The sequence below is a fragment of the Lycium ferocissimum genome, chromosome 11, assembly GCF_029784015.1.
Source record: "Lycium ferocissimum isolate CSIRO_LF1 chromosome 11, AGI_CSIRO_Lferr_CH_V1, whole genome shotgun sequence".
In the NCBI taxonomy this organism is placed as follows: domain Eukaryota; kingdom Viridiplantae; phylum Streptophyta; class Magnoliopsida; order Solanales; family Solanaceae; genus Lycium; species Lycium ferocissimum.
The window spans coordinates 56,946,027-56,964,834 of record NC_081352.1 but is presented as its reverse complement, the minus strand read 5'-3'; the positions used below and the strand labels follow the sequence as shown (position 1 = coordinate 56,964,834).

Sequence of the window (18,808 nt, the reverse complement as noted above, 5' to 3'; positions counted from 1 at the left end):
GGAAAAGAACTTCGATACAGACACAGAAAAATATGACAGCAAAAGAACAAGAAGTACAAAGCCAAAGTGCAATAGAGAATCATAGTGATACTCCAGTACTAAATAATACTACTACTAAGAGTACGCATAACCAACACTTCCCTATCTAATCCTTGACCTCCACACTTTCCAATCTAATTTCATGTCCTAGATAGAATTTCGTTTCATTAAAATGTAAAATAATCGGGAAATAGAAAGATTGGAAGTATAAGATTTTGGTCACAGATGCATTGTCAACAATGCGAGAGATTATTTTGTCCTCACCTATGAGGATAGATTTTTGTTTTTTCAAAAAAAAAAAAGAAGATTTTGGTAAAGGATGTTTACCACCGTTTATGCTTCTAAGGAGAAATTTTCTTTCTGTGTTGCTCCTCTGCAGCAGAAAATAGTCTCAGCTGCTGTATAAAAGTACTAGGAGTATGTTTTTTCACACACTTAACCAAACGCTTCAAACTATAAGGCAAGTAACTTTTTGAAGAATAAATACTTCTAAATTTCCCAAAAACTTTACCAACCACGCTAAGAAGATCTTCGGCTATTAGTAGGTTAATTGTGCTCTAGAAATATGGATCAGAGAATGATGATGATAAGAACTTGACGCTCTTGGCGAACACACAAATTTGATGATAAACCAACAAACTATAAATACAAGTCCCTCTCACATAACAATACTCAAAAATTTTCTTACAAAAAAATAACATATCTAATCTCCAAAATTTCAATAGCACAAGCAAAACTTCGGAATACACTCCCCTCAAATTGAGGTCATGAAGTTGATCGTATGAATCATAGGTGAAGCTTGTTTTATAGCTTTGGCTCTGCATTGTTTTCTTTTTCCCCAATAGATTGCCTAAAACATTGGTTCTAAAACTTATAAAGCGTCTGAAATGAAAGAATTCTCAGGAGCTTTTGGTTGCCAGTCGCACATATTTGCCATCAACAACGAATTTAGAACTTGAATTTATCTGCAGGAAATAGCAACAACGAATTATGTCAGCACTGTACATGTTTAGCCAAAGAATCAAAAGAAACAGACACTGATCCGATTTGATAGGATTAGCTGACCTTATGCTCGATTGTGTTGCTGACTTGGCTTTCATCTTCTACCATGCTAGACTCATTCACAGACTTCAGAACAATCTTTTTAAGTTTCTTCAACTTCAGAGCTCCATCAGAATTCTGTCCCAAATGAAACGAGCGAATAAGAGAGATACCAGACAATGCATATAAATTAGTCGCTGAGACGTGATAAATAAAGACTCTTCTTTCAAAGAGGAAGAAATGCTCATGAAGATGTATATGAAACAAAAGTTGGAACATGTATATGAAAGAAAGGTTGCAAACTACTGACGAAATGGAGAAAACACATACAGATTTCAAAGCTGATGTGATCACTTTCTTCCACTTTATCGTCTTCTTGCTGTCGTTTCCGTTAGACCCATCCAAGACAGCTTTATCTTGTTTCACTGTTTCAGTTTTGGCTTTCTTTTTGTGTTTTGTTTCCTGTTCTTTTTCAACCTGGATTACTTCACCGTTATCTAATTCAGCAGATAGTTTGGCGCCACCATTTTCAGATTCCCTGTCTTTTCTTTTCTTCTTTGAGTGAGAATTATCATTTTCTGGTTCTTTTGAGTTTTGCTCCTTTGATTCCTCACATGCTTTGTTCTCAGGAATCTCATTCTTTTGATTTTTATCACTTGAGACGTCCACACCAAGGCCAGCTGTTTCATTCTGCTTAGGCTGCTGCTTAGCAGCGTGGAAAGCTCGTGCCTTTCCTCTGTGCTTCTTACCCTCAGCATGGCTTAGTAGAGTCTGCTTACTAGTTGCACTGGTATTACACAAACTGCAGATACATCACTTTGAGGTCAAATAAGGATGAAATAGATAACTAAGAAAAAGGAAAAGGCAGAAAACAACACAAAAGAAAAGAAAGAAAGAATAAACGAAAAATCAGAAACATGTCTCGCAACCCAATAATACAAGCCACTAAGAGGGAAGGAGGAAAAAAAAAGAAGAGGATATTTGGGTAGGAAAGAGAAAACATGATTGAAGCTGTTACAAAGCTTCAGATGGATGAGGGAATAAGACGCAGAAGTCCATTCTGACTTGGAGACAATGATTATAAATGAAGCCTGGGGGAAGACACACAACCTGTTGAGCTACAGATAATATTCCCTGTTGCAGCAACAGCGCGATAAAAACATTTAATTGGACAAGGATAATACTGGTTTGTTTCAACGAAAGTGCCATCTCATTTCAAGCAAATATCCACAACCTTTTCCTTAAATTCTTAGAAAGCTAATGAGCAACAAGAAAAAGAGAAAGATAAAAAGCTTCACCAGACCTACAGAACCAAGGTGGACGCTCTGACAATCCAACATTGATGTCTACATCAGGCTTCTGCTTTGAATCACCGCTGGGCTTGGCAGGAGTTCCATTTGAAGCTTTTCCTTGCCCCTTTGGACCATATTTCTCCTAAAGAAGATACAGAAAATACAAATCTACATATCAAAACATCACTCGAATAAGACACACCAGCCTGGGAAGCAAATACTAAATCAAAGTAAATACTTGCAACATAAAGTAGGGTGATGGAGAGATGATGCAGCTATGATTTCCCTACGCATATTAGGTTCCCGTTTGGGAGTGGCATGTATTTAAGAAACAAGTATTGTCAACACTCATGGTACTTTTTAAGTGTTTGCTTAATTTATAAATGTACTTCTGGAAAAACTCATGTTTGGAGCTTTTGTAAATGATTTTGGACATAAGATAAAACATTATTTCAAATAACAATTTAAAAGTTGGATGGTAATGTTCTACCTGAAGTTAATTTTGCAAAATGGCACAACAGTGCCTTGTAAGATTATCGTACTACTCTTTAAGTGTCATTCTAAAAGCTAATTTTGCAAAATGGCAAAACAGTGCCTTGTAAGATTATCGTACTACTCTTTAAGTGTCATTCTAAAAGCACCATATCGAAAAACTCAACAATCATACTTCCAAACAGGCCCTACGCTAAGTTCGAATAAAGGAAAATATTTTTCATGGAAAATGTATTTCCTTCAGAAACCATTTCAGAATCATATTCTAGAGTTTTGTTGGGTATAAAGTAGGTTATGTGTAATAATCATATAATTTGGAAAGGGTACGAAAGTAGTATTTTGCAGAGATTATTTTGTAACTTGTATTAATAATAGAAAACAGTGTCTAAGAGTTTGTCTGAGCAAGTGACATGTAGTAAGAGACTAAGAGTTGTGATACTTGGAAACGAAATTGATTTGTAGGAATGTCGACTTTCCCCTTTCGGTGGAACTTTTCCTTGGAAAATATTTTCCCATAACCAAAAACTGGAAAATAATTTCATCAACGGGAAAATATTTTCTGCCATATTTCAAACACATCTAGATGAAATTATACATGAAGCTTTTAGCAACCAAAAGTTGAAGCTATACAAGGTTTTTGCAATAGAAAGTGAGAATGATAACAAGATATTTAGTCATTTTGTTGATTAAGCACTCAGCTAATAACTTAGAAAGATAAGTATGGCCAATGGACCACGACCCCGGTGATATTCAATAACACTGGATAGAGAACTTACCACTAAGTAATATTTTAGAAGTTAGTTAAGAGAACAGTAATTGCATTGAAGTGTTAAAAGGAGAATGTGTGTGCATTTGCCATTCTTGAAATATCATGTGAGCCGAAGGACCACATGTCAGATATTCAACTGATAAAAACAGAAATATCGTGTGTGCATATTCCATTCTTGTTTCTAGATACAAATATTGGGGTCTAGACAGGACTGGGGCAGGTCCAACTTAGAGAGTACATGACCTTAGTTAGGAGGCTATGGAGGACACGGATTAGGGTAGAAGGTTAGTAGATAGTTGAGCGTTGTTTTCATACTAGCAGTCGTAGTATCTCCCTTGTAGTTTCTTGTCCTTTGATTTCTGCTACTATCTTTTGTTTCTTGTACTTCAATTATTGTATTTATTTGTGGTAGTTATGGCTTTTCTTTTTTAATTCCAGACAGCTTTATCATGCTTTTTATAGTATTTTTCATGGCTTTTTATACTACTTTGAATTAATTGTCCTTGTGCCGAGGGTCTACCGAAAACAGGTAAGTTGTGCGTATACTCTACCCTCCCAAGTCGGGAATAGCCTTGAAGATTATCCATACAATGAAAACATGTAAAACATAAAGAGAGAATATTACCGCTTCAGAGATGCATTGAGTATGAGTTTCCACTGTTTGACGACCAAATATCTCCCCACAATCAATGCAAGACAGCTAAACAAAACGCACACAAAACCAATAAGCTAACTTCAAAGCATAATTACATGAGTGAAGGGAGAAACGACCAAAAAAGAAAACCTTGTAAGCAGAACACATTCGGAAGTGGTTAGCCAATTTGGGTTTCTTGAGATTGTCTCCACAGTCTTCACACTGAAACCAAACCATTCTTTCAGGAATTATGCACAAGAGCTTAATGAATTTAGCAAGTCAAGAAGAAAAGAATGGCTTTTAAGGAGTAGGGTTTACGGATTTTGAGCAAAAGGCTGATTATGGCGTCACTTTACTCTGTTAAAATCTAAGTGAACACAGCGGACAGGGCTAGTGGCGAGAGCCAGCCAATCTTTTTCTATAGAAAATCAGGGCCCAATTATTTTACAGATCCAAATTCTTTTTGGGCAATTTGCAGGATTGGCCCTCGCTGGGGGTGGCCTTTAATTTTTATCCCTCAAAATGGTGGCCTTTAAATTTTGTCGTTCAGGCAAAATTTCTGCCCATGTAAATTCTGCGTGTGCGGCCCAAATTCTACCTTAAATTGCAAAATTTTGCCTAGCGATTTTTTTGTTATTTACTGAGATGGGTTCGAACTCACAACCTCAGAGTGTTAGGCGAGGGGTAAAAATTAAAGATTACCAATTTGAAGGGCAAAACTTAAAGACCACCCCAAATGAAGGGCAATCCGAGCAAAAAAAAAATCTTTTGGGCCACCTGAATCATTTTTGCACGGATTGTACTTCAAATTGCTGGTCTTTAATTTTTGTCCTTTACTTAAAAAAGTGATAGAAAAAATCCCGAGGTTCTGGGTTCGAACCTCTGCTTAGTTAAAAGAAAAAATTGCATGGCAAGACTTCGGAAAAAGTCTGCCTTATAAGGCCTTAAAATTCTGCCTTAACGCCCAAAAAAAAAAAAACTTTTTTCTACCTCTGCCTTTAGGCTAAAAAAAAAATAAAAAATTACTATGCTGTAATTTTACAAAGCCCGAATAGGCCTAATTTTGCAACAAAATTCTGTCGTGCGAAAATTATTATTTTTTTAATTGAGCCAGGGTTCGAACCCAGAACCTCGTGGTATTTTAGGCCAAGCCATAAATTAAAGACCACCCCCAAGTAAGGACAATCGTGCAAATTCCCCCAGCAGAATCCCTAATTTGGAGCTCAGAACTAAGTTGGCAGATTGCAAAGGGTTAAGTTCACAAATGGCCTCCATAAAGTCTTTATTTTTTGGCCCGCTTGATAAAATTTTGTAAAAATAACCTCCGCTCCAGAAAATTATCGAGACAAAGCTTTTCTTGTCCATCGGGTATGAGTTGTGTATATAAATTAGTTTTGTATATAAGGAAGAGTGAACCTGCTTAATTGACCCACAAGCTCTGTCTTAGGCAAAAGCTAGAATTTATGTCTCATAAACAACAAAAATTGTTTCCATCGAATTTTTTCAAGTTAAGATCATTTTTTTAAAATTTAGTTAAGTAGAGATAAAAATTCGAGACCGAACTCTTTTAAGGTCGCCATGCGTCATTTCCTGGATTGCAGAAGTTGCTTACTAGGAGTTAAGAATTCAGAAAATTTTGAATACCATCCTGGCCAGTTGAGGACACATTCCTGATTTGCCATTTTGCCTGATATCTTTTTTCGATTTTTCCTTTCCTAAATGTCCCTTTCTCATTCATATTGAAAACAAAAATCTCCAAATAATTAATATAGATTATGTGACAAAACTCTTCATTACTATTACGAATTTTGAATAACTAATATGGAATTTTGGTTTTAGGCATAACCTATGTATTAATAGAACGTTTGTTTTGTTTTACAATTTTGGTTAGTAGATATTTTCTTTTATGCACGTATAATAATTTATATATTATTTGATGTAAGATAGAACAGGTAACTAACTAGCATGTGTTGAATTAGCAATATTAGCTTTAGAAAACCTATATTAAAAAAGGTGTCGTTAAAGTAGACGTCTTGTTTTAATTATAAATAATGTACTAAAGAAAGAAAAATCTAATAAAAATTAGGCAGATGCTAATATTATTTTTTAACACTTTTCTATTTTACAAAGAAATTATTTAAAATTATTCTAAACTAAACAATAAAATTAGTTATCATAATATCTACGTAGTAACCTCTACATTATTATTATTGTTATTTCATTTTAAATTACCCAGACATTCATCACATAATAATTTATGTACGTATTATTATTAATCGGAATAAAGCGAGAGTTGATTTCTCAGAAGATCATCAACTATCGTAATTGTACCACAAAAGTCACTTAACTTTGTTTTGTAACTGAAAAGTCACTCAACTTTCATCGTTGTAATACAAAAGTCAATTAACTTTGTTTTATACCTGCAAAGTCACTCAACTTACACCTTTGTAACACAAAAGTCATTCAACTCATTTTACCCAACTTTTGCTGACGTGGCATTTTTTTAAACGTTAAATCCTTATTTAATATAAACCCACACATTTTTACCATTTAGTGATCCGCCCCACTGAACAGACCCGCTATCCAAATTTTTATAACAAAACACTAAGGACTGAACTTCTACTAGTAACGTGCTGGATTCTCTTCCCTACTCAGGCCTTAACGTTTTGCCTCAAGATCATCTGGTTACTATGACGCTACTGCTAAGCTATTTGCAAGTAGTAACAGTTCTTCAAGGAAATTTATACATTCTATTCACAAAATATTACCGAAATCAACTGGTCTAGTTGTACCTTTGTTCTTCTTTTCATCTAATTCAGAATTCAGAATACAATTCTCTCGAGCAAGCAGTTTGAATTTAAAAAAGAATACCATAAGAAGTTGGTCGTGATTGCGGGGAAAGTAAATGTCACATCGATAATCAACGTTTCAATTCACTTAGTTAATGTAGGAAGTAGTAATTTTGTTCAAAATTACTATATCAATCCTCTGCTCTACAAAATTTACACTACTGATCAGTTCTTAGACATCCTCATCAAGTCCTACACTAAATTCATTGGATAGCGAGTCAGGTTAGTTGGACGGGTCAGTAAATGGTAAAAATGGGTGAGTTTATATTAAATAAGGATTTAACTTTAAAAAATGTCATGTCAGCAAAAGTTGACTAAAATGAGTTGAATGACTTTTGTGTTACAAAGATGAAAGTTGAGTAACTTTTCAGTTACAAAACAAAGTTAACTGACTTTTGTATTACAAAGATGAAAGTTGAGTGACTTTTCAGTTTCAAACTAAAATTAAGTGACTTTTTGTTACAATTGCGATAGTTAAGTGACCTTATGAGAAATCAGCTCAGTAAAGCTATCTCCTTATATTATAGTTTCTACTTTCTACCTTTAAGGCTTTAACTAGTTCGTAAATCAAATGATTGTGAATGTAGAAATGGAAGCAGTGTGGACTTTTGCCAGTTTTTGAATTGTTCAACTCAAGATTTTTCTTGGGTTGACTATATACCCTTAACTCTTTCTCATGATTAGATGCAGCATTACTCACCTGGTTAATTGTAACACGTTTTATCTTATTTTTCTTTTGAAAACTTTTTAGCAAGGAAAAGAAAATACCTAAACTGACTTTACTTGATTACATTTTCTCATGCATATATGCTTCTTTTTTCTTTTTTTGGTCCAAAAAGAACTTATATTACTTATATACTCAATATATGTTGTTAATCTTTCTCATGTTGTGCAATCTTTTGCAGAAATAAAGCTGTGATTCTTTTTCTTTTAAGTTCCTTCAAATCATAGGAACGAGCAAATTAAATACACGTCCACCGTGTATTAGGTACAAAAGTATAACATAAAGTCAATAGAAAATTAAATATTAGGAAACATACCCAAGTCAAGTTAAAGCTCTCACCAGTTAAGCATCAATTTTTTTTTTTTTTTTAATTTATAACGTGCTGTCACATATGTTAGAAAAATAGGAAAATATAATCGAAGAAGAAATGGCTTTGAGGCATAGATAAATCGACTTTCCTTAAAGAAATATTGCTCGTATAAAAACTGGGGAAAATACAAGCAATTCCCTTTAGGATGCAACAAAGTTCTTGTTTATACCTTCAGATTTTTCTTAATGCTACTACAAGGGTGTCCTTATATTTATAGAATTTGAGAAATGACTTTTCAGAATAGTCATATCCTTTCATGAATAGATGTGTCCATTCAATTTAAGACCTCTTATATTACAAACTATCTAACAATCCCCCACTAGTTTCTAATATTTCTTATAATATTATGCATATCGGAGAGTATCTTATACTAATAGATTTGTACTTTCTATTAGTGTAAATACTTTAAAGTTTTGACGAAGTTTTTGGTATTTTTAAAGATTTGAACCACAACTCCTTGTGCCAAAACCGAAAATATCACACGCATAATATTATTTAATAGCTTAGAAAACCCAGTATTTGCTTTAGCACGTTTATAGCCATGTGCTCATCCTGATTCCATGAAACTTACAAGACCAATCCTCTAAGTCTTGCGTAAAGCGGCACCACTTCAATATTCATATAGGTGAAATTAGCTACTATGTCTCTGTTACTGCAAACATTTACTAATTTCATTAAGAATAAATTCAACCTCTTCTCGTAACAGTTTGCACTATGGAGTTTGTGACTATGCCCCTGTTGTTTCAGGCATTTAACAACTCTTTAATTCACGTATTGTCATGGAATAACAAATTTATCATAAGCATATTAAATATACATGTTATTTTCAAAATTATCATGCATTTCAAGATCATCATCACAAGTTGAGTCATCCACCCTAATATTTATAAAAATAAATTTCACATAAAGTGCAAAGGGTAGAAATTCATAAAAAAATAAGTGAAGTTAATAATTGGCAATTGGTGCCACAATGCGATACCAAAATGACCAAAGGTATCACTTATATATCTTGTGTCTGCTTGTGATCTTCAAGGGTAGAGCACCGCTGGAAACAAAGGAAAATAAAAGTTCAAACCATTATATGGTTCAGAGACCAACCTTTCATGATCGTTTCTTCATTCGCCGCCAATCGAACTTGAAAAACGGTTCATGAAATTAAGTGAATAGATCTTCATATATCTACTTATCATGGCATATTGAAAGTGACACATTGGTCATCCAAGAACCAATTTCGTTAAACAACCAGCACAACCGCAAATGTTCTTCATTTTCCTTTTCTTAATTAAGTCGAGTGTTATTACACTGTTCTGAATTATCAATGGTAGTCATAATCTTTCTATAACACAATATCTCTTTAAAATTGTTAGAAAAATATAATCGAAGAAGAAATGGCTTTGAGGCGTGGATAAATCGACTTTCCTTGAAGAGATATTATCCGTATACAAATTGGAAAAAATACAAGCAATTCCCTTCATAATACAACAAAGCTCTTGTTTTTATAACTGCAGATTTTTCTTTATGCTACTTCAAGAGTGTCCTTATATTTATAGAATTTGAGAGATGACTTTTCAGAATAGTCATGTTCCTTCATGAATAAAGGTGTTCATTCAATTTAAGATCTTTTATATTACAAACTATCTAACAACATATATAAGAGCAAGTATTATATTATATTCGATCGGTTCCAAATATTAGTTATTTTGGTGAATTGAATCTATTTCAAAATATTAACGTTATAGAAAAACAAGAAGTCAATTGTAATTTTTAGTTTCTTGCAAGTTGCAAGATCTACAATTACTAATCTTATAATTAATGGAGTATTTATTAAGTGACATTAAACGAGAAATGAAGGATAATTTAGACAAACACTCTGATGATTAAAGCTATTAAATATCTTCTTATGAGTTGAGCCAAAAATTTGGAAGGCAATTAATATAAGCCAGAGAGATTATGTGATCAAAGTGAACCTAAATTGTTGAACAATGGCAGTTCGATTCGGCTCTCGGTAAAAAATGAAAAACGGCAGAATAAGTGACAATTAAGTCAATAAGGTGTTACTGTATTACATGTTAAAGGTACAAGCTACTTTAAACTAATCTTCTTATGTATTGTTTGTATAGTTAGAATATTTCTTTATAAATAGGATATTTGTCAATTTTTTAACAAGGCCTTTGTTTTCATTGCTCAAAATATTAATAAATTCATTAACTGCATAAGACTTTTGAACAATTTCAGAAAGATATTTGGTAAAATACCTAAAATGTCAAAGTTCTCCCAAATGATATTGTCTCCATAGTCAATCAGCAGATCCATGTTCATTATATGGTCAAAATAAGAGTAAATTTCATTTTACCCCATTAACTCATTTTACCCTATTAACCTGTCAAGCAACCAAATAAAAAATAATAATGGAAGGTCAGAATTTACCAAAAAGACATAACTACCCCTTGTTTGGAAAGAAAACTAATGTCATCTTATATTAACCAATTTAATTGCTTCTTTTGTTAATGCCACCAATAGAGCCATCAATCTGCAAATATGTAAAATAGTTATGCAGTACTCCTCTAGTGCTAATATATTGGACAAAGAAAAAAGGTCAAAGATTCACAAATCAAGAAAAAAGGTCAAAGATTCACAAATCAACTTACATTCAGTTATTTCTCCCAACTAACCTTTATTTTTCACTATATTGCTATTACCGGTTTCAGCTCAGCTTCTCTAATATCAATACCAAAGCAATACTACATAATTTATAAAAAGATGTTGAATTCTCTTTTTCCTGATGCGTGGATATTTATCTCTAGCAATATCACTAACGAGAAGATAAACTATATAAAACGAAAAAAACTATGCATTCAAATTATTAGTTAATAGAAAATCAAAATAAGTTTCTTAAAAGCTGGTTTAGTTTTCCGGTGATAATTTTCTCATTTTGCTTGTTAACTCTTTGGTCGAAGGGGGTCCTCTTTCCTATTAAGGTTAAGAGGATAAAGGCAGAATTTAATCTTTATATAGTATTTATTAAGAATTTTGATGTACGAGATTATGCATCAGAAAACGAATTGAGGACAGCTATACGTGGAGTAGCATTATAGGAAAATTAGGCCCCTAACTTTGACAAGTTATATACTGTTTTGAGGTGTTATATTTTAGTTTTTCCACAAATTGAAGAATATACATGCAAGCTAGCTAGTACTCTTAATTAATGGGGTTTGCTTTTCATAAATTCTGCATCTAAATATGCCGCTTCTTGTTAACGGGTTTAACGTAGATTCTGGGCTTCATTCTGGCATTCATCTTTCTTCCAACTCAAGTTCCTTGACTCTGTACTACGACTGGTGATCAATAATTCAAACAAATTGCTCAAAAACTGCAAAAAGAATATATCTTATTCATCAATTAATATGTTTAAAGTTTTTTATTTTTCTTTTCTTAATTTGTTTTCATGTTCTTTTTATTTTTATTTTTTTATAACCATCTAGTATTCGAAATTCACTGACTCGACTAATCCGTACGCATACCATGTAGTGCCTATTAAAGGGGAAGCACTTCCTATACTAGAGATTTCACTATGCTCGAAACCTCAGACCTTTTATTAAGGGTGGAGGAATCTCATCCGTCCTGCCACACCCTTTGGTGGTCGGTCCTGTTCTTTTCTTTAAGAAAAAAATAATACTACTCAACTAGCCTTTAGATTGAAACTATTATAGTTGTTTTCACGCAGTATACCAAATGTTATTGTTAATTCACCTACAAGTTATTGACAATTCAAAACCTAATGTAAAGCCCCTAAAAAGAAAGAAACATTAATTTTCTCACGTTGAATTGACCTATATTGAACCTAATAATGCCTCTTTCTTGAAATGCTGAAACAAATTATTGAACAGCCAGCCTTTGTTCTCCCAAAAGTTGTAGTAATATTTTTTAATTCAAAGATAGCTGGAATACCATAACAGGTTGGTGAAAGAGTACTTCGTGGGTACTTCCCCTCCAAAGGAGAGTAGAAAAGATGTTGTGATTTGGAGGCTGGTGTTGACACTTGACACACATTGTCCAACTAAAAAAGGAAGATGAATTGGATATGTACAGTTCAGCAATAAAATAGTACCTAAAACCCTGCTATAGAATGTCCAATTATCAAATACTAGCTATCATCTACTCAATCAAAACGAAGAAAGAGATAAAAACATATACTATAAGTCTTCAATAATTGCTTGAAAACTACTCAGGCTAATAATTCCATTTCTTCATGGCTTGTAGAATAATATATTCAGATAATTAATTTGTTAGACAAATAATAATTGACTTGTGCTAATTGCGTGTCCAGATTAGGAGCATACGCCAAATGATTTATCCAGTCACACACACAAGTCTCCTTTAAATTATTATTTTTTGGTTTGATCTCCTCTCTACGCATTTCCCCTCCCCCCACGCCAACCACTCGATCGAAAATCATCTCTGGATGATGAGTTGTTAAGAAAAATGGATATTAGCCTAAGTCAACCTCAAAAAAATTAATTTATGAAGTGAGAATTATTCAAGATCATATAAAGAGTGAAATAATCCCATACTCAACTCATGCGGCATGATCCCCGAACTCTCAGGATTATATATATAGTGTAGACAATATAACATGAGGGTCCCACTAGAGTTGTTCATTGTACGGTACGATACTATTTTGAAAAATTTAGTTTGATAATTTTGACTTTAGATTTTAAGTGTTCTACCATTATCATATATTTACGTTCGATTTAGGTTTTATGCGGTACTTTAAGCCGGTAATCATAATTTTTGTTCGACCTCGACTTACATACAATTTAGAATTACGACTTTTACAATGGTGGACGAATTCTTTCATATTTGAAATGAATGAATATTGTCTAGTGTTGGCTGGAAACGACAGACGTGTTTGATTAATCAGTATTAAATATGACCATGTGTGTAATTAGGAATTTAGTTGTAAAATTTTCGATTTCGGTATGGTAATTATATATTAAACAAAAAATTATAATAATTCTGATTTTAATACCATTTAAGAAAATAGACCGTAGACTTAATTTAATCCCAACAACTAGCTCATGAAATGAGAATTGTCAAAGATAATATAAAGAGTGAACCACATACCCAATTACCTATGTGGGAAACTAACGTGCGAAGCATTGGCATTTTTTATAACTTAATTTCCTCATATTGGGATTCAATATATTAACGTCGGTAAGAAAAATTAAAAGGTGATAGGACGGTTGATCCTTCAATTACCTATAAGAATTTCTAGTTTGAGCCATGAAAATAAAAACCTTCATCAGGAAACACTATTCTTTTCAAAGGGCTTATTCTGTGTGAAGCCAAATTAATTAGTGGGTCTAATTGACTTCGAACACATGATGATTAAATGAAAAAAATGAAACTATATAGTGCAAAATATTAGCAGTTTCTTTACTAGATTAGCAGTGTTTTAATATGCCTATGATCGATCGGTAAACACTTGAATGTACCCTGTGTTTATATAGAATTGGACAATTCAATCTTAGAGGCTAAGAATTAAAGTGAGAATACATAGCTAAGTGAAAATTCATGTATGAAAGATATGTGTGTTGTCAGTGGCGGACCTAAAATTTTTACCAAGTGGGTTCAATATATAAGAAATATATAAATAACACTATATATATATATTTTAAAAACAGATTAAATATACATGTATATACAGTGTTATTTTTTAACCAAGTGGGTTCATATGAACCCACTTGAAACCACATAGGACCGCCCCTGTGTGTTGCATTTATTAATTTGATGTAAACACCGAGTACGTTTTTATCCCTATGGCATATAGGTTAATTATAAACGCACATTTTATCTTGTAATGATCTCACTTAATAGTACAATTACACTTGCTACTATTCATGCTTTCATAATACCAAATAATTAAGTATACAGTTAAGAGATATAGTAGATGAAATACAAATTACGTATTCTAATGATCGACTAGTAATTAAACTGTCAAGCCATCAATTTTTGATTAAGCTACTCTAATCAAGCACCTAATTTGTGGACAAATTAGTGATTGAGTTGCGTGCTGTCATTAAAAATATACGGAGATATCTTTTAAACTACACTCTAACAATTTCAACACCACAAAGCATGTCGATGAAAACTTATTAAAATAATACAATACACACGCGGACATTAATCCCCAGCGTAATCAAATCATAGAACCAAATTTTGACGATAGAGTATAATTTGTTGAAAAAAAAAACATTAGAGCCGTAAATAAATGACAAATAATGAAAGTGAATGATTGAAGTAGATATGGAAATAGAAAAATCACGTGAGAAAGAAGGAGATATATAAAAGTAATTAAAAGGGACCCTTAAGTAGTCCCCATAGCCACCGTCCGAATGCTAAACTTAGAGGACACTTCCCATTCCATTGTCATTCGTAGCCTAGAAAAAGGGATGCTTGTCTTTTCCAAGCTGTTCTATCTCTCTATTCCCTCAATCCCATCCTAGTTTTATGTTTTGAACTTTAAAGAAAGAAAAAGGGCAGACCCTAGACCCTACTTCAAGTCTTTTCTTCAGCCCACCACCCTTTTTCCTTGGGTGATACCCTACTTCGAGTTGTTGCGAAAATATCAAAATAGAAATGCCACCTCCTGTGTCTCACTGTCTTGGCATTAACACTTAAGCCTTATGTTTGGTTGTGACAGAGGAGAATTAATCCAGCATAAAATTCTGCAAAAATAAATATTTGTTTGATTGGCCGCATAAGAAGAAGAAATAATCTCCCGATAACTATTTCGGTGTTTGGTTGCCACTATAAAGTCGTAAGGTCCGTATTAAGTTATGTGAAAATCTATTTATTATTTTGTGCGAGATAGAATATTAAATAACATATATGTATAAGCAATGAGGTGATTAAACTATTTTATTTTAGGTGTAAGTAACCTATGCTTTCTTATTAACCATCGTATAATCATATAAACTCTAATTATAATTCTCGCCCAACTATTAACTGAACCGAATAATATGTAATTTAGTGATAACAATAAACAGTTTCTAGCATAATAGGGGTAAATTCAAATTTCACTGTCTCCCTTCGTGTTCCTCCTCCCAATCCTCCAAATGTTATTGTGCGTGCAAATACCCCCCTCTCTCTTAATAATACTCAACTTATTTTCTTGTAAGTTAAATTATAAATTTAGATTAACTCGTGCAATACAATTACTAATTAGATTAATCCATGCAATGCAATTTTGTTCGTTCATAAGAAACCAATTTTTATCTCTTCAATCAACTACAACCAATTGAACTCTTTTCAGTTTTCTACATTAAGTTTTATTTCGACAAAAAAGCACTTCTCGAGGCATACACAAATTTGAAAGAAAAAAGGAAAGGACATACACAAATGCTATAGCCTATAGAAGTGGCCTTTCAACAATAAATATGGAATTGGAGGGTTTTCGAATGACGTCTTTTACAAAAAAATAAACTAATATGTGACTACATTTCGACAGATATGAAGCACTAGGGTTTCATAATCTTTTCTCTTTTCGTGCGCATGATTTTCAGGATGAACAACTGTTATTTACGTGACCACATGCATTTTGTTAGTGTTTATTGTGCTAATGCATTAAAAAAAAAAAGTGGAGCCAGGTAACATCGATCTTTTGAAGTACTCCCTCCGTTCAATTTTACTTGTCCAGTATTTTAAAAATAGATTTTCATAATTTCTTTTTTTCTATTTTACTCATAGTATTAATTATTCACTTCAAATCATTTTCCAAATTCAATAAAAATATGCACCAATTAATATGGATAGATTGGTAAATTATGCACTTCATTTATTATTTCTTAAGGGGTGTGTAAATTCCAAAGTGGACAAGTAAAATGTGGACGAAGGGAGTACTTTATAAAGGTAAAATGTTTAGTTTTTCAAATGTGATGGAAATACTTTTAAGGAAAACGCCGAAAGAAGTGCATGAAATATTGCTGCACTAACTTGTAAAAGTTAAAAATTCTATATCTATTAAAGCAAAAGTGCAAATCTTCCGGGGCGGGGTGGCAGTTCTTGGATTCTTCTTAATAAAACCATTAAAAGCTGAAATAATTGGTGATATTACTATTTTATATAAAGTATTTCAACTTCAAGTTGCATCACCCGTTGAAAAATGATTTAATTTTTCTCCCTCTATAAAGTTCACCGTATCGTTCGAAGATCAAGTTATTGAAATTAAACCAGAGTGTACGCCATTTGAACAATGTTTGATGAATTATAAATTAAAAAGTGAAAGAAGAGAGACATTTTTTAATGAATCATAAAAGAGTATGCACCAGTTGACATATACTTCGTGACAAAGTAATTGAATCAACAAATTAAACTGAAACTATCACAGTTCACGTGTGGACATGCTGGGGTTAAAAAAGAGAGCGACGATCAATTTGCACGACGATCAATTACGGATTCCGATGAACTAATAACCAAAATATTACATCCACCTCTGCCGAACTCTCTATATCTCTGGTCGTTATAGAGATAGTTTATTCCATCTGTCCCACTTTATGTCACACAACATAACTAAGTATATAGTTTAAGAAATAATTTTAAAGTTTGTGGTCTAAAATAAGTTTTAGCTATTTATATGCCTATAAATCTCATTAAGAGTAAAATGAGAGTTTTAAAGTTAATTTATTTAAACTAAAAAGAGAAGTGTGTCACATAAATTGAGACATATGGAACAATATAAAATTTCGTGGATGCTAATGTGATATTTGGACCTCAAGATTTAGCCTATGTACCGAAATGGACTTGTAAACGCATCGAAAATCAATCTTAGACGTAATGGGTTAGACCAGAGACTCATCATGCTCTAATTTTGGTACGCGAACGATTGGAACGATTCATGTTGATTTGGGACGATTCATGTTGGAATTTTCTTTTCATAATAGTAGTGTTCGGGTAACCTTGTATATATCTTGACTATTTTAGTGAATATATATTTACTATTTTTACCTGCATAGATAAAGAGGGATCTAAAATTTATACTACAACTTCTAAAGTTTTAATTAGTAAACTCATTTTCCTTTTGAATTTAATCTAATATTTGTTGAAAATTTTGTGTGTTCCACATACATATTTATGTTATGTGTGGAAAACAGTGTTCAAATAAAACCGTCGCTTAGGAGCTACATCAGCTCCTGAATATAGACACAGAGTAACTCTGCCCGCCAAAAATTAAGTCAATGAGAAAAAATTACCGAATTTGAACTCTAATATCATGTGATTTTCACCCACCTCCTTAATTACTAGGTTCCTCTACTCCTTTAAGGCAAACATTCTACTGTGTGAGTGTAATTGGCAAGGGTTGAAATATGAAGGGGGATGGGTAAAAAGTGATGAAGAGGGGACCAAAAGGGATGTACTTTTCTTCATTGTTTAGACAAAGGTCGAGCAGATCAATTAGTAGTACTTGATTTAAAGGTGTCCTTTGGTATTTTTCATGTTATAAAGTTTTGAAACTTCAATCATTACACCCACGCTCCGACCAAAATACTATTCTTAAAACTGTTTCTTCTCTGTAATAATAATATACGTATTCCTCCCGGGAATTGAGGCACTCTCTGACCAACTGTTTACCATCGTCTGTCTTTTATCATGGAAGAGTTGGGAAATTAGAAAAACACTATGCAAAATGTTTGAGCAAAAAATAAGTTTTACTTTCTTTTCCTGGAATTTAGTTTAGTGTAGATTGCAAGGGACTTTAGGTAGATGCTGCATTCTTAAACAGATTATCAAGTGACCTACCAAAGATTTAAACAAACAAACTTTTAACAAATGGCATAAATATGGAATCACCATTTTCTTTCTTTCTTTTCGAGATGAAATGGTTAGGTACCTAAATGCTCCACCAAATATTTTGTTTAATGAGCTGCAAAATGTAATGGAGCATTAGCTAAAAACCAGACGGACATTGTTTTAACTACTTGCAGACTTGTATTGGTTTGCTGTAATAATTTTGTCATCAACATCATTTATGATATACAGTGTTCATTTTCAAGTTCAACTAACATAGCATGTTCACAGTTCTTGATCATAAAAGAAATTTAATACATTGATTTTGTGTTAAACAGAAAAAAGAATATCTGGTTAGTATTCCATTTATAAATTAAGAACTACTATACCTAGAGAGTACAGCTCAAATTCTTCATTTCGTAGTATTATCCAATTAAAATTATCCAAAGCTTAGCTATTGGGATATTTGAAAAAAATAGAATTAGGCTAATGATTGCTGGAAAATAATACTAGTAGGAGGCTCCAAGCACTTCCGTACACAGAACACAGCCAAGATTTCAAGGGAAATGAATAAAGGCCAGACCCATCGATAGACATATGTAGTCATTCGGTTCTTTCACTTGAACACTTCAACTAAATTTTGTTTCATTTAGACACCTGAGTTAAGATCTAACTGTGCCATTTAGTTATTTTTCACTGAATCAGCCAAATTTACAAAGTGTGTGCAATACACTTGTTACTGACGTGGCAAATGGCGAATAAAATGAAGACATGTGTCTTTTTTAATTAAAAAACTATTTAAAAATATTTAA

General features: G+C 32.8%; 1 protein-coding gene across 2 annotated transcripts; it reads right to left on the bottom strand.

The window, feature by feature from the left end:
- Positions 1–623: 623 nt before the first annotated feature.
- Positions 624–4,651, bottom strand: LOC132037567 (UBP1-associated proteins 1C). 2 transcript variants are annotated; one of them, XM_059428098.1, is made up of 7 exons: positions 4,586–4,644; positions 4,418–4,489; positions 4,259–4,333; positions 2,384–2,514; positions 1,411–1,882; positions 1,105–1,218; positions 624–1,004 (listed from the first exon to the last, which is right to left on the bottom strand). In XM_059428098.1, exons 2-7 carry the CDS (start codon positions 4,433–4,435, stop codon positions 939–941), a joined length of 876 nt encoding a protein of 291 aa, XP_059284081.1. In that variant the 5' UTR covers positions 4,436–4,489; positions 4,586–4,644; the 3' UTR covers positions 624–938. The 2 variants fall into 2 exon arrangements, with proteins under 2 accessions (XP_059284081.1, XP_059284080.1); XM_059428097.1 differs by having other exon boundaries at positions 4,418–4,651.
- Positions 4,652–18,808: the final 14,157 nt, after the last annotated feature.

Excerpts from the sequence above, each read along its gene's own strand:
- LOC132037567 (XM_059428097.1), bottom strand. The coding sequence starts at position 4,504 with ATGGTTTGGTTTCAGTGTGAAGACTGTGGAGACAATCTCAAGAAACCC. Across the intron at positions 4,334-4,417 it reads GAATGTGTTCTGCTTACAAG|CTGTCTTGCATTGATTGTGG; the intron begins GTTTTCTTTTTT and ends CGTTTTGTTTAG. Across the intron at positions 2,515-4,258 it reads CTCAATGCATCTCTGAAGCG|GAGAAATATGGTCCAAAGGG; the intron begins GTAATATTCTCT and ends TATCTTCTTTAG.